The sequence below is a fragment of the Benincasa hispida genome, chromosome 9, assembly GCF_027475165.1.
Source record: "Benincasa hispida cultivar pf3 chromosome 9, pf3_genome.v1.1, whole genome shotgun sequence".
Classification (NCBI taxonomy): Eukaryota; Viridiplantae; Streptophyta; class Magnoliopsida; order Cucurbitales; family Cucurbitaceae; genus Benincasa; species Benincasa hispida.
Window position 1 is genome coordinate 40,231,652 of NC_143486.1, and position 25,874 is coordinate 40,257,525.

General features: G+C 33.6%; 2 protein-coding genes across 2 annotated transcripts; one reads left to right on the forward strand and one right to left on the reverse strand.

Annotated features, from left to right (window-relative positions):
* The first annotated feature begins 732 nt into the window (after window positions 1-732).
* On the forward strand, window positions 733-13,631 carry LOC120085848 (eukaryotic translation initiation factor 2 (eIF-2) family protein). The gene is made up of 13 exons (XM_039042068.2): window positions 733-1,341; window positions 1,505-3,678; window positions 5,195-5,757; window positions 5,902-6,009; window positions 6,097-6,197; window positions 6,296-6,386; window positions 6,485-6,595; window positions 6,681-6,746; window positions 7,764-7,823; window positions 10,676-11,233; window positions 12,474-12,593; window positions 12,866-12,985; window positions 13,175-13,631. The coding sequence occupies exons 2-13, from the start codon at window positions 1,563-1,565 to the stop codon at window positions 13,238-13,240; spliced, it is 4,080 nt and encodes a 1,359-aa protein (XP_038897996.1). The 5' UTR covers window positions 733-1,341; window positions 1,505-1,562; the 3' UTR covers window positions 13,241-13,631.
* Window positions 13,632-23,460: 9,829 nt separating this feature from the next.
* LOC120086150 (vacuolar iron transporter homolog 2-like) lies at window positions 23,461-24,914 on the reverse strand. The gene has a single exon (XM_039042625.1). The coding sequence runs from the start codon at window positions 24,801-24,803 to the stop codon at window positions 24,132-24,134; it is 672 nt and encodes a 223-aa protein (XP_038898553.1). The 5' UTR covers window positions 24,804-24,914; the 3' UTR covers window positions 23,461-24,131.
* Between the last annotated feature and the right edge of the window lie 960 nt (window positions 24,915-25,874).

Sequence of the window (25,874 nt, forward strand, 5' to 3'; positions counted from 1 at the left end):
ATATATAAAGATTAAGTTACACCCTAATTTGACTAGTCAACACCCAATATACATATATATTATTTTTCCCTTTTCCTTTTCCCCTTTAACCTCTCAGCTTCCCACAAAAATGATCTAAAAATCCAAACCACTAAATATAAACTTAGTTATCTTATCACATTTAATTCAATATTGAACTCCAAAAATCGAGAATATAATTTCAAATAGTTCGAGGTAATTAATTTTAAATATAACAAAATATCACTATCTGTCAGTAATAGACAGTGACATTTTGTTATATTTGTAAATATGTTGGCTCATTTTTATATATTTGAAAACAACCATTTATTTTACTTAGTTCCAGATAAACAAATGTCAAATGTTAACAAGGGGAGTAAGAGAGCATTGAAAAAGAGATGAGAGAAAAAAGAGGGAAAATAAAAAAGTAAGAGGGTAAACGGTTCCCGTTCATATACTGATGATAAGGGTATTTTTGAACTTTATTTTCAAGTTTAAGAATATTATTGTAACTTTTGAAAATTTAGGTATTTTTCAAAATACGTTCAATTTAGAACTAACAATAAGAGTATTTTTGAACTTTTTTTAAAAGTTTAAAGATATTTTTAAATTTTTTTAAAGTTCAAAAACTACTCTTAACCCAATTAGTTCAAAAGTTGCGTGTGTTTTTGTATAATTCAGAACTAAATTAACACAAAATTCAAACATATAGGATTAAGAGTAAAATAAAAGACCTTTGTTATCATTTTATCATATTTATATACCGTCCCGCTTTCTTTTCCAATACATATTATATAATAGAAAAAAAAACTAAACCCTAGCCTCCTTCCTTCCTCTGCAATTTCCTCTCTTTTCTGTTTCTCGCTCTCATATATACCGCAGCCGCACCTCAAGTCACCGGCGTTTATTCTTCTGCCGCTGCTGCTAGCCGGCAACCCCTCCATCGCCACTTTTCTTTCTTCTCTCTCTGCTTCAACTTCACGGCGTCACTCCAACCCTATCTCTCGGTCGCAGCCCCTCCATTTCTCTGTCGCTGGCCGCCGTGATCGAATCTTATTTCTTTTATTTGTTTCTTTTTGGATTAAACGACCTCCAATTAGGGCGAATATTAAATTGGGTCATTTTTTTAATTTGAATTCCTGCCCAATCGGACTTGCTTTAAACGGATTTTTAGAATTTCCAATCGGACTGAATTTCAATCGCCAGCTTTGTTATGTGATTTTGTACAAGCTCGACAAACCTCTCCCAGATTCCCAATCCGAACCCGTAGCTTCGCACAAATCTCTCTGTCTTCACTAGCTGACTTCTTTGTTTTCTCTCCGGATACGCTTCATCTCTTCTAAGGTTCATTGTCGTTTTTCTGGGCTATGATGTTATTTGTTTTGATATATGTTCTATATTCTTTTGTTTCTTTTTGTTTTTCTATGGGATTTTTTCTGTTGAAGAGAGATCTGATTACGTAGTCGATTGGTGTTGATGGGTCTAATTTATGACAATCAATTTGCAGATAGGATTTTTGGGGTGCTATTGCTGGTTGTTAAGGGTTTCAATTTGCCGATATTCCTATGGGTCGAAAGAAGCCTACCGCAAGGGATGATGACAGCGCCCCTGCGGCAGCCCATGGTGGTGGGAAGTCGAAGAAAAAGACATTTGCAGTAGACGACGATGAGTACTCCATTGGAACCGAGTTGTCTGAAGAAGCCCAAGTTCAGGAGGAGAAGGTCGTGATAACTGGGAAGAAGAAGGGTAAGAAGGGCAATTCAAAAGCTTCACAACTTAAAGAGGATGACGATGATGACGATGTGGATGGTGTTTCAGAAATTGTTATTACCGGGAAGAAGAAGGGAAAGACCAAGAAGGGTGGAAGTAGCAGTGCTTTTACTGCATCCAGTTTTGGTTTGCTTGAAGAGGAGGGAATGGATGGTGCTGATGAAGACGATGGATCTGTCTTGACTGCAGAAAAGGACGATGACGAAGAGGTAGATTCTGCGATCAAGTTTTCAGGTAAGAAGAAGTCGTCCAAGTCTTCAAAGAAGAGTGGTTTTTCTGCGGTGTCAGCATTCAGTGCCCTCGATGATGAGAAAGATGAGGATGTAAATGATAATGAGATCAGGGTTGATGAAGATATTGATGACGAGCCTGTTATTGCATTTACAGGTAAGAAGAAGTCATCAAAAGGTGGCAAGAAGGCCGGGAGTGCATTTACAGCTTTTAGTGGTCTTGACTATGAGGACGAGGACAGAGATGATGATAAAGATGAGGATGAAGATGTTGCATCCATTAGTTTCTCTGGTAAGAAAAAGAAGTCAGCTAAGGCTTCAAAGAAGAGTGGAAATTCGTTTAGTGCAGCATTAGCAGATGAGGAGAATGATGGTGGTGTTTCTATTTCAGAGCCAAATAAATTAGACAATGATGGTGAAGACGATGTCAATGTTATTGCATTTTCTGGTAAGAAAAAGTCCTCTAAGAAGAAAAGCAGCAGTACTTTTACTGCATTAAGTGATGAAAATGCGCAGGGCAATGAAGTTAAAGATGTAGTCGTACCTGAAATACTTAATACAGTAAGTAGCAATCTTGATTCTGATTTATCTAATGCTTCCAAGATGGAAGGGGTGGTGGAAACTTCAAAAAATAAAAAGAAAAAGAAGAAGAGCGGAAGGACTGCTCAAGAAGAAGATGATTTGGATAAGATTCTTGCTGAGCTAGGTGAAGGGCCTACCATATCAAAACCAGCAGACCCTCCTCTTTCTTCTCAGGAGGCCAAAGTTGAGAATCCACCTGAGCTTGTAGCTCCTCCTGAAAAGGAAGCTGAAGAAGAGAGCACAGAATCGGCTGCAGCAAGGAAGAAGAAAAAGAAGAAGGAGAAGGAAAAAGAAAAAAAGGCTGCTGCTGCTGCTGCAGCTGCTGAAGGGAACGATGAAAAAATTGAGGAGGTAAATACTGAAATTATAGAACCCAAAAAAGGTGCTGCAAAGAGTAAAGTGCCAGAGAAGAAAGTGCCAAAGCATGTTAGGGAGATGCAGGAAGCAATGGCTAGAAGGAAAGAAGAAGAAGAGCGTAGGAAAAGGGAGGAGGAAGAGAGATTGAGAAAGGAAGAAGAAGAGAGACTTAGGCTAGAAGAACTTGAAAGGCAAGCTGAGGAGGCTAAGCGTAGGAAAAAGGAAAGAGAAAAAGAGAAGCTTTTAAGAAAGAAACAGGAAGGCAAACTGTTAACAGGTAAACAAAAGGAAGAACAACGGAGGTTGGAGGCAATGAGGAACCAGATATTGTCAAGTGCGGGAGGTTTACCTCTTTCTACATCTGACCCTAGTGCACCAGCTAAACGGCCAAAATACCAGACAAAGAAGGCAAAACCAGCTCATCATCAGCCAAATGGCAATGCACAAACTAAGGCCGTGGGACATGTAGAAGAAAAAATACAAGAAAAAGATGTGGCAGAGACAGAAATATTGGAGTCAGAGAAGGTTGAAGCTGTTGAGTTGATGCATGTGGAGGAAAAATCAGATGTTATTGAGGCTACAGAAGATAATGAAATTCAAGAAGACGAGGATGAGGATGAATGGGATGCAAAGAGTTGGGATGATGCTGTTGTTGATCTTTCCTTAAAAAGTTCCTTTGCTGATGAGGAGCTTGAATCAGAACCTGAGAATGACATGAAAAAAGATAGAAAGAATGGCACAGGTTAGGTCAATAATATAAATTCAACATTTGAATGCATCCAGGTTACTCAGACCAATTTAGCATTAATTAAAAAAATGTAAAATGATTAGAACTAGTTTATTGGGAGCTTTAGATCACTTCCACTTTGATGATACAATCAAATGTTTCTTTTTGGAAGTTCCATAGTTTACCTTATGCATGCAGACTTAGGAATTTGTTCCTGCATCTTATGATTTTTTACTGGTTACTCTCGTCTTGTCAGTTGTCAGTAAGTCTTTGTTGATTTTTCTATTAGTGTCCACCGTCAATAGAGTTTCTTGAATTACACATTAGATCTTATTTTGTAAGATTAGAAATCCATTTTGTGTTAATTTTTCTCCTTGCTCTTTCGTTTTTGTATGCCTTTGTGTGGTCTTTCATTTTTCTCAATGAGAATATGGGTTTTCATCATGAAGGGGGAAAAAAGAAAAATTGAGTGCATGAAAACCAAAGGGAAGGAGTAAATGTTATGTGCAAATCCAAACAATTACTAGAAAGAAAAAAAGTGACTTGTAAGAAAAGAGAGAGAGAGAGGGAGGTTATTCTTCTTTTCTATTGTACCAATTGGAAGTTTTGCAATTCCTTCTTTTGAGACTGCCTTGTTCTCTTACTTTGTTTCTCTCTTAATGGAATACTAGCCCCCCCCACCTCCACCTTCACTGAGTTGCAAGAGAAAAGTGCATCAAGTTCTTCCATTCTATAGTTGCCAAAAGGCCGACTGGTGTGTTATGTAAAGAACCCTGAATCTCGAAGTCGTTTATTTATAACGACCTTACTTGAATAGGATTTGTTCTATAGGTTATACGACTGTATCCTTGAGTTCTAAGGAGACAAGAATCGAGGGTGTTTATTTATATAATATGATTTTGCGAGTAGATTTTGGAATATCTACTATCTTCCTTCAGTTGGCATACCTCCTTTAGACCAATATGAGAGCATTTCTGCCCTTTAGTGGCAGCACCACTTCAGAAAAGATCAGGAAATTCTTTATTAGAATTTAGTTTGTCCTTTCCTAGGGCCCCTTTGGATAGAGAGGAACAATTACATTCAGTGACAATGGTTGTTTTTATATATAGATTTTTTGAGTCAGTTTTTTATTCTTGTTTTATCCTGTGAGTGCTTTTTCTCTCCCTTCACAAATTATTGCTTAAATGATTACTAATTAGATGCCCGACTACAAAGAATATATCCAACAAGGGAACAATGAGTGTTTTTTTCTCTTTTTTTTCTTTTCTCCTTTAATTCTATCCAATTATCTTTCTGATATGTCATGAGGTATTGTGTGAAGTTTTAGCATAGACTTAAAAGAGAAGGATTCTTTGTAAGCTTCCAGTATGTTATAATGTCCTAAAAGGAATATTTTATTTGTTTGTTTCTTTTTTATTATATTCTGTTTGGTTATATTATGGTGTTACCTCCTGGGTTAGTATTTTCTTTCTATTTTCAAATTTGAAGGTTGAAATTTGATTCTTCTGTTTAATAAAACTTGCATTTATAGGCGCCAAGCTAGCTGCCCCTGTTCAAAAAGGTTTACCTTCTCAGCCTGTAAAGTCTCAAGATATTGATAACAAAAAGAAGCAGCATGAGGTTGAGGTTGCGGACAAGGGAAAGGGAAAAGATGATGCTGTTAAGAAAAAAGCTTCAATTCCAGATGCTACTCCTGTACAACAGGAAGAAAATCTTCGCTCACCCATCTGTTGTATTATGGGTCATGTAGATACCGGTAAAACCAAGCTACTGGACTGTATCCGTGGTACAAATGTTCAAGAGGGAGAGGCGGGAGGAATTACTCAGCAGATTGGGGCAACATATTTTCCTGCTGAGAACATTCGGGAAAGAACTAGGGAATTGAAAGCTGATGCAAAGCTGAAGGTTCCTGGCCTACTTATTATTGATACCCCTGGGCACGAGTCGTTCACAAATTTACGTTCTCGTGGTTCGGGCTTATGTGATCTTGCAATTTTGGTTGTTGACATCATGCATGGCCTAGAGCCACAAACAATAGAATCTCTTAACCTCTTGAGGATGAGAAACACAGAATTTATTGTTGCTCTGAATAAGGTAGCTATTATTCATTTGCAATTGCACTTGATATTTGTTTAAATGATGTCTATTCCCTATTCTTGTATTATTTCCACTCGTTTTGTATATTCCGATAGATGAGATATCTGTTTCTGACCCAAAAGAAGTTATCCAACTTTCAAGGTTGACAGACTTTATGGGTGGAAAACAATCCGTAATGCGCCAATACTCAAAACAATGAAGCAGCAGTCCAAGGATGTGCAGAATGAGTTCAATATGAGGCTTATTCAGGTTATATAAATTATCGATTTTTTAGTTGTATTTTTATATCACAGTTTAATATGGACGTTGATTGATTATTTCCTCCTTGGTCAACAGATTATTACTCAATTTAAGGAGCAGGGATTGAATACGGAGCTGTATTATAAAAATAAAGAAATGGGGGAGACTTTCAGTATAGTACCTACTAGTGCTGTTACGTAAGTTTTACATGCTTGTTCATATTGTTGTTTTGACTTCTCTAAGCATTCAACATTTTTTTGCAAGTTCTCTAATAGCTTGTTGCTGAATATGTTAGTGGTGAAGGTATTCCAGACATGTTACTGTTATTGGTGCAGTGGGCCCAGAAAACTATGACGAAGAAACTTACATATAGTGATGAAGTGCAGGTGCTAATTTGCTGTGGCTTCTTATTATTGTTTTTCTATGATAATGTATATACATATAGAATTTCAAAGGTGACCATATTCTGATTGTGCATCAACAGTGTACGGTCTTGGAGGTCAAGGTTGTTGAAGGCCATGGAACAACTATTGATGTCATATTGGTTAATGGTGTGCTGCATGAAGGAGATCAAATCGTTGTTTGTGGGATGCAGGCAAGCACTGATATAGTTACAGAATTCCCTTTTTTGTTTAGAGTTAGGGGGTCTTAAATAAACTTATGGAATTATCTCGATATAGGGCCCAATTGTTACTACTATTCGAGCCCTATTGACGCCCCATCCAATGAAGGAACTCCGGGTGAAGGTATGACTTCTTTTAGATTCTTTTGTTCGTATAGCTTTAGATGATTGATCTTGCTTATAAAAGATGAGAAAAATTAACGGTAATATGTAATCTTGTTAATCTATTAATTTTTGGTTCTTATCTGTATTGAGATTTGGTTATTTTATGAGTCATTTACAGAATAACTAGTGCAAGCTTAAGTTAGTGCATGGGAATTAGTAGCCAACGGTTGAAAATATGGGGGAGACAATAGTGAGAGGAAAGATAGGATCTTAAGCCTAACTGTTGGGGAGAATTGTTCTCTTCTGCTCAGTAACAGAATGTAGTCTGTATATATTTTTTAATTCTTCATTCCAGATTGGCAGATTATGATTCCTTTCACTTCTATGGCATATAAATATGTTTGAAATTGGTTTCTGAGTTAAATTTAATAATTTGAAGTTTGCAAGTGACCCCTTTCCACGGAAATTTGGATTTTGTTTCCAAGCTAGCTTGGAGGAAAATAATTTTAGAATCAAATATTGTCGCGATTGATAAGGCCGAGAAATATCTTTTTGTTTTCTATAACATTTGTTTCTTTTCAGAATAGCAGAGTCCTTGCATCCTTCTGAAACTCTTAGTCATACATTCTTATTGGAATGAGAGATTACTACTAAACTGGTTGAGGAATTTGCAGAATTATTGCTCTGTAGGTAGGAAACAATATAATTCAAGTGTAGGAAAACAAGTCTATTAGTAACCTTGTTTAGATCAATATGGTCACTACTGCAGAACCTGGAAAAAGAAACGTTAGAGAGTCTGCCTTTAGGGGGGGGGGGGGGTGTTGTTGGTTGGTAGAGGGAATGTAGTCAGTATTTCTTAGTGGTTAGTATTTGACAGTATCTTGCATTTTATTGGCCTGGAAATTTCTGTCCACTGACTTGAATGACCGAGTGTTTTTGTGGCCTGTATGAATATGAAATCCTTGAAGCACTACCACATTTATATGCAAGTGTTGCAATGAATAGCTGATGATGTTGGTGGTTGTATAATTTTCAGGGAACATATCTGCATCATAAGGAAATCAAGGCTGCTCAGGGAATAAAAATAACTGGACAGGTGATTGGTCATAACTATCAATCTAGAGATATAATTTTTTATTTTACCATCAAGAAGTATGAATTTTGACCTGGACACTATGATTATTCATTAAAAAAAAACTAGGGCACAACTTAGAGACTGACAGGGCACATTTGTTTAAATTTATGTTTTTCCCCCATATATCTACACATTTGGAATCTTGGATGATATTTGCGCTAAGGAGTTTGCATTTTTAATTATGATGGATGAAATCGTGCTAAAAATAATCAGATTTTGAGTGGAATCTAAAATTTTTTTCCTTCCATTTCCCCATATTCTACCAAGTTTCTCCCATCCACAGCCACCAATCAGATAAACAACTGGATCTTCTCCTTGGAGCCATTAATTTAGTTTGGATTCTCATCACCTTTTCTCAACCCTTTGATTTTGCAAATTTAGAAAGTTATCTTATTTTCTTGAAAAATCACTTCTTCCAATTCAGTTTGGCTTCAATTCTTCAATGTCTGTCTTCAGGCGTCAATAATCCATTTTCTTCTCTGTTATGATATCTCCTTTAAGATGTCAACCACTTGCTCTTTTCTACACTATTCTACATATAGCATTTTCTTTCTCAATTTTTGCATCATGTTACAACCATTCCACTAGGTATTCGAAGGAGCTTTTTTTTTTAGGGTTTTCTTAATAGCATTTCCGAGCAAGCTAATCACATGAGGAGCTTTCTAGTCATTAATAATCATCAAGATGCTGCAGTTACACAATAATTTTGAACGTTAAGAGGCCCTACCAAGAAGCCGTATTTGTACAAGATTACAAAAGCGGAGTCTAACTGAAGGGATTTTTCAAGCTTTCTGTTCTTTCGGTCCATAAGTGTTGCAACAATGCTTTAGTGGCACAATTACCCAAAATCCTAGCTTTGCGCATCAAATTCCAACTATTGAGACCTTTGAGGAGCCAATCGTCAATTCTTCGAGGAAAACATGTCAACGAACCCATCTTCTTGAATATAAAGTTCAAGGCCTTATATGCAAAAGTGCAAAGGAGAAACAAGTGGTCCAAGGCTTCCACCAGTTTTGAATGGAGCATGTCCCCCGCCCTAAAGAGTAGTTACACAAGGTCTTTGAAATCGAAGCCTAATGTGAAATTTGAAATCGAAGCCTAATGAGAAACATAAAATTTCACTGAGGACCAAACATCACTAGGGTCCCTCTCTAACCCTCTAAACATTTTGTTATTTCTCTCTCCCATAACATTCACAAAATGGTGCTACACCCTAACATCCCAAAGAAAGCAGCCCTTCCTTTCTTTTGTTGACTCTTTTGACCAACTGGTACTATGAAATAACTATTTTAAGCATAGCTCAGTGGTTAAGATAACAACTCCTTCCTATGAGTCAAATGGTCAAGACGTCTACACCTTCCTATGAGGTCCAATATTTGTTGTATTCAAAGATGCAAGGAATCTATCCTGCAATTAATGGATTGGACTGACCAATCCATTTGTTTCCAAAATTTCGTGAGCCATCCTTAAAACCCCTTCCTTTAGTAAGCGTGTTTCATGGGCTTGTTTTTTGTATGCCCTTGTATTCTTTCATTTTTTCTGTTGTTGATTCTATTTAAGGAAAAAAAAAATCTTCAGCCATCTGATTGGGCTGAAACCTAAATGCTGGGCTATTTGCACCATCCCAGACCTCACAACAAGTAGATACTACATTTTCGTTCAAAGTTTATTAATCTATTTCATGCACTGTACGATTCCAAAGTTGTCTTGTACTTTCTGATCTCCAAGATGGGTTGGATTAGAGATCTATCAATTTTTTGACTTTTGATTGTTGCTACAAAATAATGATGGGGTCAGCTCCCTTTTGAAACATTTTATTAACCCCCAACTGACCATCTTTGTAAAAGTACATAATCATCCTCCCTTGCGTCGATTTGATGATATTTTCATAATTCACATTCATTTTCCACGCTTATCTAGGAAGCACAAAGACAACCTTATTTGAATAGGATATGTTCTATAGGTTGTACTACTATGCCCTTGAGTTCTAAAGCTAGGAAGTATGGAGATGTGTTGGAAATGGATATGTTTTGACATGTGTTTGATATGCCAAAAACATATCTAAATTGTGTGTATATATATATATATATATATTTTCTAATTTTCGACACGGCTTGCACATAGATCGGAACAAATTTAACCTAAAATTCCTAGTTTATTGATCATTCATATAGTATAGTATTAAGATGTCATTTTCTTCCTATAGCTTTAGCCAACTAAATCCTTCTATATTTTCTAGTTTTTGAATATGCTTAACTGACCCAACCCTATTGTATGTTTTCAGTGAAATATATTTTGTTTTTATGGTAAATTACATGTTTTATCTATAAATAAGTATTAATATGTCAACATATACACGCATATTCTATTAAAAGAGGTGTTCCAGCATATCAGGTCAAGTTCATATCTTGTGTCCATGTCCGTGCTTCTTAGGCACTCAAAGATGTATCGAATTTGATATTGTAGCATTTTTCATTCTTCCAGTCTGACATTTGACCTTGTGCGTTCCAATTTGATCTAGAGCCTGAGACCTTATCCCGTTCACTTGTCAAAAAAAAAAAAAAAAATGTCTTCTAGGGAGTTCATTTGCCCAATTTTCTTCTTCTTCTCCCTCTCTCTCCTTTAATTTAATTGAAGAGAGCCGGATATATATTGCATTGTCCAGTATGTAATGAAGGTAGAAATATTGGCCAAAATTGGAGTTTTTTTAATGCTTCATAGGTCTCATCATACTTTAACGAGATTGATTATTGCTTTTGTTGGATCATCTTAATGAAATCCCATTGGTATATATCTTTTGAATATTTGTATAGGGTCTTGAGCATGCCATTGCTGGAACCAGTCTTCATGTGGTAGGTCCTGAGGATGACTTGGAAGACATCAAGGATTCGGCTATGGAAGATATGAAGTCAGTCTTGAGCAGGATAGACAAGACTGGTGAGGGAGTCTGTGTTCAAGCATCCACACTTGGTTCCTTGGAAGCATTATTGGAGTTTTTGAAGTCCCCGGCAGTGAGCATTCCTGTTAGTGGAATAAGTATAGGACCCGTTCATAAAAAAGATGTCATGAAAGCTAGTGTAATGCTTGAGAAGAAAAAAGAATATGCCACAATTTTGGCTTTCGATGTTAAAGTAACCCCAGAAGCTCGAGAACTTGCTGATGAGCTTGGTGTGAAGATTTTTATTGCTGATATCATTTATCACTTGTTCGACCAATTCAAGGCCTATATTGATAATCTTAAGGAGGAAAAGAAGAAAGAAGCTGCTGAGGAAGCAGTCTTTCCTTGTGTTCTCAAAATTCTACCAAATTGCATTTTCAACAAGAAGGATCCAATTGTGTTGGGGGTCGATGTGATTGAAGGCATTGCCAAGGTACACTTATTTCCTTTTCATCTCTCCTGTTAACTTCAATGTTTCCGATGTTATTTCACCTTTAAAATTTGAATTATTGGCTTAATTTATTATCTCTTGCTTTGGTAGATGCATATATGCGGATCAGTTGGCTCTCAAATATCTTTCACGTGATAAAAGAAAGAAAAGAATCTAACTTGCACAGCATCCTTATGTTTGCAGTTATTTCTGATACATGACCTTTCATACCTAGTACACTTCGTTCTATTTGTTACTCTATTTATTTATTTTTTAAATTCATTTTCGTTTATGTGATTAAGAATTGCATATATCTTTCAAACAACCATATCTTTTTCTTGAATAAGGAATAATTTAGTTGATGTACAACCATATGCTTTTGAATCTGTCATAGATGACACTTGTAAAAAAGTAACTATCGATGGATGTTACAGTTTCCATATCAAAGTCATTTGCATACGATTTCTGCAAAAGATAATCTGAAGTTTTAATTAGTATCTGTTTATTCTGTCATCTTATTTCTTCCTATGTTTTTTTAGTTTCTTTTTCTTGTGAGGTTGTGGTGCCCATCTTCTAGAACCATCTTGTTATTTAAGTTCACTTGTGTGTATAAAGTTGTGTTATTACCATTTTCTAAATAAAAGTTAAATTACAAGTTTAGTCTCCAAACTTTTTAAAGTGTCTGATAGGTTAGTAAACATTCAATGTTGTGTTCAATAGGTCCTCGAGAAATTTGAAATATTTAAAAATTAATTGATTTCTTAGATATACATATAAATTCAATGTCTAGTAGATCCGTAAATATAAAAAAAATCCGAAGTCAAGAGGACTAAATGTAATTTTTAATTTTGGAAGTTAGGGACTACATTTGTAATATATCTAGAATTTGAATATCTGTAGGGGGTATGAAAAGAGACTCTTAGTTATACTTTTCCTGTTTTCCCCATCCCTATATTGATACTTCCTACAATGCCATCGTTTTAGTTCTCATTTATTTTGTACGAAATGGTGGAATGTTATGGAGAATAATAGGTGCATATTTGATAATTGACTCAGAACATGGGACTTGTCACGCTTGTCCTTAAACCATGTATTTTTTTTATATTCTTTTAAAAAAGTTTTCCTTTGTAATATAATGTCAGTGAATTATTTACAAACATTGCTGCAGGTTGAAAAATATAACCTTTGATTTGATAAATCACCTGTAGTTTCAATCTTTTTGATGTTTTACCAATTGCTGCAGGTTGGCACACCAATTTGTATTCCTCAAAGAGAATTTATTGACATTGGTCGCATTGCTTCCATTGAAAATAATCACAAACCTGTTGATTATGCAAAGAAAGGGCAGAAGATTGCCATTAAGGTAGCCCTTTGTTATTCTACTAGTGTTGCTGTCATTTTACTATCTCAAATTTTTCTACAATAAGAGCCTTTCTTTGGTCTGAAAGGGAGTTTGGGGGGGGTTAAAGTTGGGATTGCCGATCAAGTTGATATGTTTCCATCATCCATGTGACTGATGGAATCTTATGATTTTTATTAGAAAGTTTTGCTTCTACTCTGATGCCATCTCAAATTTGCAAAATCATCCGTGTTGAATCAGTATGTAACTGAACTTTCCTTGGATTCTTTCAACAGATAGTTGGGCACTCTTCGGAGGAGCAACAAAAGATGTATGGTAGACATTTTGATTTGGAGGATGAACTTGTCAGCCATATATCAAGGAAGTCCATTGACCTTCTCAAAGCCAATTATCGGGTTAGTTTACTTCTCTCTTTTCCTCTTTTTCATTGAGAAACTCGAGTCCACCGACCATGGTCTGGTAAGTAGTTTTACACCGTTGGATATATGAGAGAAATAACATCTCTTAAATAGCGTTTGCTCGATCAAATGAATTATTATTACTATTTTTTTTTTGTTTTGGCCAACAAATTGATTGTCGTACAGGATGATTTGTCCACGGATGAGTGGAGACTTGTCGTGAAATTGAAGAATCTTTTCAAGATACAATGAAATCAACACCATCAACTTGAGCGGTTTAAGACATTTCAAACAGCTGGTTCGGATCCGGGTTAATATGTTGAAGATACAGCGGAAACGCGGAGGGAAGAAGGTTGTTCCTTGAAAAAGACACCAGTGCCGAGTTTATGGAAGGGTGATTGTTGGATTCAGCTAGGTGAGAAGGTATGCGGAATGGAATAACACCACTATATTTTCTTGCACGAGAAAGCCACCGTGTTCTCTTCTTATGGAATCATTGAATACCTAAGTTTTGTTGTGATTATCTATAGAGATTTTTTTTGTATGAAATAAGTGATTGCGAGATTGTCAACTTGAGGGGGTTGATCAAGATCTGTAATTATATGTTATGACATTCTTCGCTAATTAAAATTTTTTAGAGAAATTCGTTTCTGGCTACCATAAAATTTCCAGGAAATTCTTTCCTTCTCTTGCGGATTGCTCTAAGAAAACTTCTGATAGTGTTCTTTTTAATCGAAATATATATAATGTGCGAGAATCTGAACATTCAACTTTAAGAAAAGAAAATGTTGATCTTTTCTTATATTGACAACATTACTTCTATTAAGAAGCTGATATCTGTGTGAGGGTTCTAATATTTAGTTTTGGATTGAATGATACCAAATGATGGCCATGGAGAGAAAAAAAAAAAAAAGAAAACAACAATTTAATGGTGTTATTGTCAGTTGCATCCATCTCTGAATTACTTTTAAAGTATAATTTAAAGTGCACAAATGACTCGTACTATAAGGATTTGTATAATTTTCTATAATTCATATTATCATTACAATCTAACGTTTCTTTTTTATGTGTTTAACCATTGAGGAAAAAAACATGTAGTAGATAAAAATAACAAAAAGGTTCTAACCAAGCAAAATAGATAGAATCCTTTAAAAAGTCTTATCATTAGCAATTTTATATAGTAATAGTAATATTTTCAGGGTCGAGGGGACTTTGGACCTTTGGTAAATCTGTCAAAGCTAGGCTTGTTGTCAAGTGTTTTACGCAAATCAAAAGAGTAGATCATTAATAACTTTTTTATTCTTGTGGTATAACATACTTTTATTTGAATTTTCTCGTTTCAACCGTTACCTATGATGTAGAGCAACCAATGCAAAGCCAACGTCTTTTGCATGGAGAACTTGAGGAAACTATTTACTTGCATTAACCAACATGTTTTATTAAATGAGGATTGAGAATAAAGTAGTTTGTCGGAAAAATCTTTATATTTTCTTAAACAATCACTTAGGCACTAACTTTGACTCCTTCACAATCTCATGTGGCTTACTGGACGTAAGTTAAATCATTGTGTTTACTCTTTACTTTCAAGTATATGGAAAAGGAATCACACACTTATTTACTACTTTATGTCAATAACATATAGATCCATGAAACTGATTAGCTTAAACATCAATTGAAAGGGAACTTTAAACTTGTATACAAGAAGCCTATTCTAAAAAATCTTGTAAATCGTTACTATCTCATTGGCTAGACATTTTAAGTTGTCTGTTAATCAATCTCTAAGTACTGAAAAAAGAACATTTAACACATGTTTGCAATTGGGAGTTTGATGTATTTTGATCGGTTTGTAACTAAACTTTCCTCTCATTTGATGAGTGTGGTTAATAGATTTATGTAGAGATCCTAGAACAAATCATTAGCATTGCCGTTTAGTGGCTTATGAGCGATATATTAAAGCTACTTTGTCATATAGTTTGTTGTATGCTAAATGAGAGTTCCATGACCAACCACTTAAATTGGTTATGTAGATGTAAATTATGCTGTTGATTGTTAGTAAGGGTATTATGTGATAATGTAGTCTACCTTTGATAAATTAAACTTTTCATGATCGTATGAAACACAGTGATATTTGATATCATTTTCTTAGAGATATTCTAAGTGAAGGTCAATTTTCACAATCGATGCTTTTACACTAAATCACCTTCCATTGAGCAAATTTCATAGTAGTCTTCAAACTCTCAAAATTTGCTCAATATTGTTTAGTGGAGTGTTATTGCAATTTTATAATGTTGGAGGTTCCAGGAAGCGAACTGCTTTTGAGTTGTGATTTTCATTATATCTTATGTTCTTGGTGATTTATAATGAAGTGACTAGAGTGGATGTAGATCTATAGTTTGGTCGAACCACTATAAATTGATGTCCTTTATCTTCGCCTCTCCATTATTTGAGGCTTGGAAGAAATTTCAAATTAACAGATTTTTTGGTAAATCCTATAAAATTATAGAGTAAGTTTGCAAGGATGTTATCCAAACACATGTCAAGTAATTATAGTAAAACTTGAACCATTGAAGGTAGCAGGCGTTTTTGTTTTGGCTCCCGAGCGAGAACGAGAAATAGGCGTTGCACCATCCTTACTGCTACGTACATTGACCTTGACTTGACAGATTCATCCATTGAACCCACACTAAAAGGAGGACCACAAGCTTGGGGCTCGACGAAATGGAAAGTATCAGCATGTTGAAACTTCTTGGGGTTAGTAGTGAAAGAAAGAACTCGTCATTCATAACGGGTCTAGCTCAACTCTAAGCCTAGGGTTGAAACCAACTTCTTTCTATTTTAGTATAATTAGAACGGAGTCTCAATTATCCGTGCCAAAGCCCACCCTATAGTTTTTACTTAGTTTTTTTCTAGTCTTAAAGGTCCCCAGACTCATCTCGCAGGCGAAATTCAATTCTCTATCCTACCTCCTATGAGCCCTAAACGGATCAAGCTTCCTTAGCATACTGAGCCTACCTATTTGAGAGAAAAAAGACTCGCTAAAATGGTATTCATTCTCCTTTCGAGGTTATATAATATACTCGACTATAAGGAGAGGAGAGCTATAAACTGACCCCCTCTGGGAATTGAGCAATAGCCCTGCAGAGAACTTCTTGTTAATTGCACGCACTAAGTCTTTAAAAGCCAACACAAATCCCCAAAATGTAACTTCAAGCATCGGAGCTAGAAGAAAGAGAGGGATTTCCGGGCTCGATTTGGTTTAGTATCAAGCTGACCAAGGAGTGATAATTGCTGTATTTAGGCCTTAAATATTGAAGCTAAATTGCAAGCTTATGATTTAGGCTTGAATCACAACTTCATGTAAGTGAGTTTACTACTTATGTGTTGGTAACGATTTGGTAAAGATATTATTTTTGGCCTACCCAAATAGTTTTAATAAAAATTTGAATATCTGGTAGTATTGATCAATGAGATTTATATGAGTATACTATGAGATTCTCATGTGCTTAATCATGATTAGTATCTGTACGTTGTGAGACATCATTATTACATGTTGCATGCTAGTCAATTCCACTTAATAACTGTTATTATAGGAAGGTGAAAACAGCTTCAAGGTTGTTACAAATCAGTTACATTTAAGCTACCTTTATATACACTTTGTAACTAAATGTAAAAGAAAGAGAATGAAAAAAAAAAAAAATACAGAGTGTGCAAGAAAGCTTGAGACTTATCTTGTAGCGATCTTGTAATTTTCCCTAATAAAAACTCCCGTTAGCTTCTCCGTGGACGTAGGCTATCCTTGGCTGAACCACGTAAATCGTCGTGTTCATCTTCTTCTCCGATCTTCTTATTTTATCGTTTACCTTTGAGCCATCGATCATTTACCTCGGCACCTCTATTGTGCAGACCATCGTCGACTAGAACCCCATCGTCTAGACGATCTTCAGTAAAGCCTCCATCATCTAGATGACTCTTCCCTTATCGTCTAGGCGACTTCCTGCTTTACTTCCAATCGGCTAGACGATAAGCAACCTCATCGTCCAGGCGATTTCCGGCAGCATCTCCCTCTGGTTCTCTCTTTACTTTTCTCTTTGTTTTCTCTGCAACAAAGAAAAGAAAAGAATAGTCATTAGAGTTCTACAAACTACAACAATGCCTTTCTCTAATCTCAGCCATCAAGGTGTATGGTGGAGATTTCTCATCACACGAATTGTGCTTTTAGCACACTGTTTTATGTTTGTTTGATTATCAAAGGTGGTATCCGGTATTTAGAATAGGGTCTGGATTTCATTAAGCCCAAAAGATCAATAGTGCAGTATGTGTAATCAACCCATCATTCACTTCTCAAGTCTAACAATAACAATTACCATCTTACTAGTAACTATAAACACCTCAGTTTATTTTGTGCACATATCAGCTTATTATGTACACTCGGGTACATTTTGATAGAGTAAACTAACATACAGCAGAAGAAATCAGAGTCAATAAACACTCTAATTACACTTAATTTGAGTTTAAAAGCATGGTGAAAACACATTTTACAGAATAAAGGGTTTCTAAAACTACAACCTTTGATGAAACACTTCAATCACAGTTCCTCTTCACGAATTTGGTCTCCAAAACCACAGTAGACCACCACAATGACCTTCACTACTATTCTTTAGCTTGGATGTGTGGTGGAAACACTGAATTGAAGGGAAGGAAGAGGGTTTTTGTGAGAAAGTCTGAATTCCAGAAATTTAGTTTTCCTCTATTTTAATAACTGAAATTTCTGCATTATGAAGAATTGACATGGAGGCACTTCAATTTTCAACTCAGTGATACCCCAAGGAATTGATTATAACGGGCTAGGTGTTAATTAGAGGATGTTGGATTAATCCACAAACTTCTCGTTTTCATTTTATTTTAAAAATTCAAAAATTTATTTTTCAAATTCAAATTTAATTAATCCAAAGCCGAATTTTTGGATTTCAAAAATTTGAAATTTTTTAATTTAAATAATTAATTACAAATTTAATTATTTAATTAAAAAAAAATTAATTAGTAATTTAATATCAAATATTAAATTAATCAAACACCTAATTGATACATGAATCCTATTCATGTAATTCAATATTTAAATCAATATTTAAATATTAATCTCTCCGGTTACATTTAATTTTATTAAATTAAACATTTAATTATATCAAATATAATTATCCAAACCCTAAATTGAGTTTGAACATTTCAAATTCAACAACCCTAATTTTAATTTTGAACATTTCAAATCCGCTCAATTCACTAATCCAAGATATAATTTTATGAGCTAGAAGAGAAACCTTATGAACCTACAAATCATGAGCTCTAACGATATGAGATTAATTGACTAAACTCTTTCGACCGAATTAATCAATATTTGTTAACTACCGAGACACAACACTATAGCTCAATAGTTGCACTCTCCTCACTGTAAATATATTTTTATCCATTTTAACCATAATCAGTGAGTCGATCCTTCACAGGTCGTTCATATTTACAGCTAGGTCCAAATTACCGTTTTACCCCTATAAATACATCTTGCTCCTTAAGCTCACACTAATCTTCTATTGAACAATTGGTTTATAGTCCAACTAATAAACCATGACCCTTTCAATCATGAGAGGGCGGGGCCTGTTGTTCAAGACGAGGAATCAATACTTAAGAGAACAACCTATTTGCTAACCCTAAAGTGGGTAGGAGCGAATTCCATCTTGTAGAACTATGTCCTCGGCTATCTATCAGGTCTTATCCCTAAAATGGGAGGCTTATTGAGTAGTGCTGTTGGACTACTCTCACCTATGCAGATCAAAGGATAATCCCGAATAAACAGGAATTCATAGTTAGCTCAGGATTAAGATCAAGTTATCCTAGGTCATCAATATTTTTGAAATAGTCAGTTTTAATAGTAAATGGTTGTTATAAAGAAAAGTGACTATTCCGAGGTCCGGTCTTATGTAAACGCATTGCATAGGATGCCTTCACTCACATGTCTCCACATGAATGATTTTGGGATCACATCATTTGTATCAATATGTAAATTGGGATGAATCCAATAGTGTCACCAGAATAAGGTACCTAATCTCATCCATATAAATATAGACTATTTTGGTTATATACTAAAACTTGATCTACTTTTATGTCTCCACATAAAGTTAAAGTATTCATATTATGGCCATAGATTCGTTTATTAGATTTTTATAACAGAATGCAATATCAATAACAATTTATTGAATGAAATACTCAATAATACTTTTATTGATAAATAGAATATGTTTTCAACATTTACAAATGACGAGTTTTAGGACATTCCCAACACTCAGAGATAATATTTCTGTATTCTTTAGAATTTATCCACGATTCTTCAAACTTTATATTTTTCTTCTTAAGAACTTGATCCCTCACCGAAGAGTCTATTGAGACTGATAAAAGGATCATCCTATGATTGAAGAAGTAATAACTGAAGTTCTCAACAAGAATCTTTAGCATCTCATTTCAACAACTTTATAACAAATTCCCTCTAAACCCAGGGCAATTAAATTAGGGCATATTTGAGAGTGATTCTGAAATGGTCAAAATCACTTTTGTCATTTTTAAAATTACTATAAAACATGTTTTTAATCATTCAAATCCAACTTTAATGATATGAAAATTACCTTTAAAGGTGTAAAATTAAATACTAATTTCATTTCAAATGATTAAAGACATGTTACGAAGTAATTTTAAGCATGTCAAAAGTGATTTTAACAATTTCAAAATCACTTCTTACAATAAGAAAGAAAACACTTATTAAAAGCATATCAATGGTTTACAGATGGAAAAAATTTGAAAAAAGATATAATAACTAATATACTTATAGTCGATAGATCAGTTGATCGATATGCTAAATAATAGGTATATGAATGGACTAATACTTTATATTGGGCACATCTATAACAAATATACAACATATTAGTTGCGTACATAGCTAATATACTCTATATACTATTAAACATATCAATGATATACTATATCAAGTGAAAGAACTAATTGGATTATTTTCTTTCAACTTAAAAATAAAAACCTTGGGAATTAAAGAATAAAAATTGGCATCTCCTTTCAACGACTTCATAACAACTTCCTTTCCCCTCTAGGCTTTATAATAGCCTAAATCGATATATGTATATGATGCATAATATCTTTCGATGTTGAATGATCATTGACTATATCTCAAATTCTGAACATACGATAACAGTTAAATTGTGATTAAAGACGCTTGCCTATAAGAAAATTGAATAATCATGGAGCAATTATGATTGATATTTTTCAAATAATTTAACAGTTATATTCCTTAATTAATACATTCAAACTCTAACATATTTTAAATTTGATCTCAAATGTCTTGAGCTCAAAATTATTCTTCACAACTTAAAAAATGGAATGTATGTAACAAATTATTTTTACAAGCAAATAAATCCTTTCTCGTTGAAATACAACGCATAATAAATATTACTTATATATACATCTTTCTAAACTTCCAAATGACATTCATAAATCTCACCTTCAATTTGAGATGAAGAAGAAGCAATTGAAACTTCTAAAAACATAATGATAACACAAGAACTAAAGAATATTTCATACATTGATCCTTAATAGAGTAAAAAAATTGAAATATGTATTTATCATAAAATTGAAAGTTCAATTGATGCATTAGAAACCTTTGCAAATTCTCTAATCTATTTTTTCATCCATTGTAATTTTCTTTAAATTAAACAATAAAAAATAAGAGGATTTTTAAAAATAGAAAAATGAAGAAAAATATTTACACAAATAGCAAAATTTAATTATATTCTCATTCTCCATCTTTCGGCTTCTCCTTCTTCTTCCTCAATTATAAATCTTCTTCTTTTTTATTTATAGTTTTGTTGCTAGTAAAAAAATGTTAATTAGTTCTTCAATTATAAATCTTCTTCTTCTCCTTCTCTATTTATAGTTTTGTTACTAGTTTAAAAATATTAATTAAAATGATAATGATAGACAATGAAAGGTCAACATATCAAGTGATAGTAGTTCTTGGTAGTTTTGTTGCTAGTTCCAAAATAGTAATTAGAATGATAATCATAGATAATGGTAAGCCAAGTGATAGAACCTTATCATTATCTATTATAGATAGACACTGATAGTTGTCTATCACTATCTATCTGTGATAGACAATGATAGTTTACTATCATTGTCTATAAGTGATAAATGATTTTATTCATAATTTTGTTGGCCATCAACTATACACTAGAAGTTATTATTGAATATGAAAATTCTGTTGCTTTTAGATAGATAGACACTTATAGTGATAGACTACTATGAATTGGCTATCAGTAGGTAATCATTTTGTTGTTGCTAGTTGTTGGTATTTTTTTTTATTTTTTATTTTATTTTTGTTTTATGTTTTTAGATAGTTCCTGATACATACACTAGACATTGTTATTGAAAATTTTTTTACTTTTAGATAATTGTGATAGATATTGTTATTAATGTCTATTACAGGTAGACGTTGGTAGAAGTCTACTCGCATCTATTAGTGATAGAAGCTGATACAAGTCTATGACTGATAGACACTAATAGAAGTCTATTAGTGTCTATATGTGATAGAAACTGATAGAAATGTATTATTTATAGAGACTAATAGAAGTCTATCAGTGTTTATCTTTGATGCTATCAGTGATAGAAAATGATACAAATTTATTATTAACAGAGGTTGATAAAGGTATATCAATATTTTTTTTGCTATTTGTGTAAATAGTATGACATTTCTCTTATCTATAAAATTTTTCCAAAAAGTAATTGGATACTTTTTTTAAAAAATTCTTTATAGGAAACAATTATTCAATTATTAGCTTTTAATATTCTATGATATATGATTATCCATTTGACTAAGATTCTTCATTAAGTTACAAAGTCTATTGATATTTCAAAAAGGAGAAGAAAAGGTAGTTGATGGTGGAAAACTTTTCCATAAAAAAAAACCCACAAAAATTGTTTAAGCCAGATAAAGCAGCTCTCCAATACAAACTTGCAAACTCAGTTTGGCTGTTTAATTCCTTGAAAAATCGAGAATTTTTCTAATATTATGAATACTATGTCAGATGAGCTATGTTGGTTGGTGATACACTCAATTCTTCGAAAAAGAAAATCTAATAAACCACCTAGACGCTGAAACAATGTTAATTACTTTGACATAATTTAGAAAAAAAAAAACTATAAAGTTAATTGAAAAAAATTAATAAAAGTATAACAAAAGTTAGAACTATTATTATATTTAATCAATAATGAAAGTTTTTTTCTTTTAAAAAAGAATAATGAAAATTAGTGTCATGGTTTTTTACCTTGTTCAACCAATGTAGAGATAGAAATATGAGAGAGAAAATGGTATCTTCATAATAAGTTAATAATCTTCCATATTTATATGTACATTAGTGTTCATGAAAAGAAGTTAATAAATGAATACAAGTTTGAAGAAAAACTAAACTTCTAACTATTTGTTAAACTCCATATGTGTAACACATAATTGAAAATAAATATTTTTACACATATCTTAAGAATAAAGCTTTTAAAAGTCATCACTAGAGAGTTGTTTTTTTTAGTGTTGAATATAACAAGTGGGATGGAAAATCAAACCGCTGAACTTCATAGATAGGGCTAACCTAATTTCAGTATTTTTTTTTAGAAAAGAAGGAAAAAGATTTATTTTTAATTTTTAGTTTTTTGAATTCAAGAAAAAGTCCTTATTTAACTCAAATTCATTTAAAATATTTTTTTAATCAATTAAGTTTACCTTAAAAATTTTAAAGTTAAATCTATTAGAGAAGCTACGATAACATCATAATTTATCAATCTAAACTTTTAAGTTTAGTACTATATATAACCTAACACAACATTAGAGGAAAACGATAAAACTTTTAGGAGGGTGTTTGACCCAAATAATTGGAGTTGGAAAGAGTGGAGTGGTAAACTCTGCTTCTTATTTGATCCAATGAGTTCGTGGGATCCATGCGTGACTAAAATAAACATCAATTTGATGTTTTATTAACATCTTATACTATGGTTCCAACGACTTCACAAACTTTACTGATTGCTTCAAGGACTCTCTTAGTGACAAAAATTTCCTTTCTCTAATGAATATAATTATAATTAGTAAATCTGTAAGGTCTATGTTCCAATATTCAAAACTACAAATATATCTAACATGATTCCATAAACTTTTGAATTTAGTAAGTGATTTAGGGTATGTTTGAGATCAGCTAATTAGATTGACACTCTCGTATCACTCTCATCCTATCCCAATTTTATTCCTAGTATGCAATAATATACAGAAGTTATTTGATACAAAAGATCATAGAGATGAGACTTATTAAGCACAGGTCTCTTGACAGAGACTATATCATTGCTTGAACAAAAAAAGCTATGCTTAGGGTTGAGGAGAGAGATTTGAAAACTAAAGAGAGTGAATTATTTCACCAAGAAATTTATTAAGAGAGGAGATTGAAGTACATAAAAATATCCCATAGAGAAAGTGGCCATGTTAGCCTTCTCTCCTTCCCTTCCAATATATACAACTTCTAGTTTAACCATATACATACACTACCATATATTTCAAACAACAAACTCCAATCAAAATAAAATAAACCAAAATTCCAATAATCACTGTCTACCCCACACCATTTCATATCATAGTTAATTGAAGAATACTTACACACCAATTACCAAGAACATCACCTCTACTAACTTTATGATGTGGGTGCAATTATACTTTTAATTATTGACTTTCTAATATGACCTATTTTTATTTGATAAAAAAAATACTCCATATTAGGAAGTCAGTAGCTCTTAATATATTTTTGGGAGTAATTTTAAAATTGTCAAAATCATTTTTTTTCAATTTTTAAATCACTATAAAACACGTTGTTGTTACTCAAAATTATTTTGAATATTAAAATTTATCTTTTTAAAGACAATTTTTATATCATGAAATTTAGTTTTGAAAGATTAAAAACATGTTTTACAATGTTTTAAAACCATTTTAGAATCACCTCGTACATATTGGTTGACAAGATCGACAAAGTATTGTTATATATAATTCAAAATAAAATTTACCCTCTCATAGTCCACTCGATCCAATCAACTTAGTCAATCCAAAAGTCACAGCCATGGCTAGCCACCCTCCAATCAAGACCCTTACCATGGACCTAATCATGGGCGCCTTCCCCAATGTCGCTCCCAGCCAACCGAACGCTACCAGAGCCACCGTCACCGCTGCCACCACCACCCCGAGACGAACCATATATGCCCTTATGAACGCCGCGGCCAACAGGGGCACTATTGCCCCTGTGGAAAAGGCCAAGGCCGAAGCCGCTGCCGCTTGAAGAGGGTTAGGCAGTTTCTCTCTCTCCTCTTCCTCCAACTCCTTCCTATGATCCTTGTTTCTTTTTATATGGGCCATTTCTATATCCAGTTGAGAGTAGACGGATACGAACTCACCGATGGCCATGCTACAGGCACCGGCAATGAGGCCAGCAAAGCCGGTGAGGATCATGGCCTTGACATCGTGTTTGACGGCACCGACACCCATCATGAGAGATGCCGTAGAGACAAGGCCATCGTTGGCGCCGAGGACGGCGGCGCGTAGCCACTGGGCCCGTTTGGAGTAGTCAAAGGGTTGGGATTGGATTTCATCTACTACATGGTTGTGGGAGGTTGTCATTTGGTCATGGTGAGGGTGGGGAAACTTAGTGCAACTGTTGAGGGAGCTGCTTTGGTTCGGTGTGGACATGGTAAGATTTAGAAGAAAAACTACTCAAGATGAATTAAAGGCAAATATGGCTTAGAAAGAAAATTAAAGAAGGGACGAAGAAAATGATCAAGAAGTTGAAGTGTGGTGAACACACGTCCCCTTGATGTCTATTTAAGAGGGAAATTCTTAGATGGCCATTAGTGGTAGTTACTGTCCAATAATGTAAGGAGAAAAAGACCAACTAAATTAACATAGCTTTAATTCCAACTAATAATCGTCTCCATTGAAACGTTACATTTTCGTAAGAAGCGCTTGACAAATATCGTGTGAAAATTTTAATTTGTATCAATTAGATTTTTAAACTTTCATCAAAGAATCAATTAAGACCGTTCATTACAACTACTTTTGAAAATCATCTATGTAAAAATTCTCAAACTTGTTAAATTTTACAAATATCGATTTCATGAAAGAAATTATTAGAGTTAATGCATAGATGAGGTTTAATTAATAAAATTATATAACTTTCACACATGATATTTTTCTAAATAGAATGCAATGAAGTACTTATTATTTAATACAATACTCACTTATAATGGTTGAAAATTCAATATGCTCCCTAATAGGTTTTAGATATTACCTGAAGTATTGTTATATAATTTTTCTATTATACATGCAAAAGTGTCAAAATACAAAATCCTTCCAAGTGTTTAACAAAATCCTCTTAAATGTGCTATTAACATTATTGACCATAATGAACGAAAATAATACAAAATTGTTTTCAGGACGAAAATGATTCATCTTCCTTCTTACTAGCAACAACAATCATTCATGTTTTGTATGGTTAAGTATTGAATTTGTATACTTCTAGAAAATACCATATTTCTATTATTTTTAATACATATATTCTTACATACATACTTACATATTAGTTCATGAATGATTCGTACTTACAAAACATAGAATCACAATCGAATGAAGCCTTAAAACGTGAACATAAACTTCAACTTAGTTTACACACCTAATAAACGTTAAATTTTATTAATATATATGCTAAGATGACGTTTTTGGCAACTAACTAAAATATGGGAGAATTTCTAAAATAGAAAAATA

Bases quoted from the DNA above. Each gene is read 5' to 3' on its own strand.
- LOC120086150 (XM_039042625.1), bottom strand. From the start codon at position 24,803: ATGTCCACACCGAACCAAAGCAGCTCCCTCAACAGTTGCACTAAGTTT.
- LOC120085848 (XM_039042068.2), top strand. From the start codon at position 1,563: ATGGGTCGAAAGAAGCCTACCGCAAGGGATGATGACAGCGCCCCTGCG. The intron at 5,758-5,901 runs GTAGCTATTATT...CCAACTTTCAAG, and splicing joins TTATTGTTGCTCTGAATAAG to GTTGACAGACTTTATGGGTG. The intron at 6,747-7,763 runs GTATGACTTCTT...TATAATTTTCAG, and splicing joins TGAAGGAACTCCGGGTGAAG to GGAACATATCTGCATCATAA.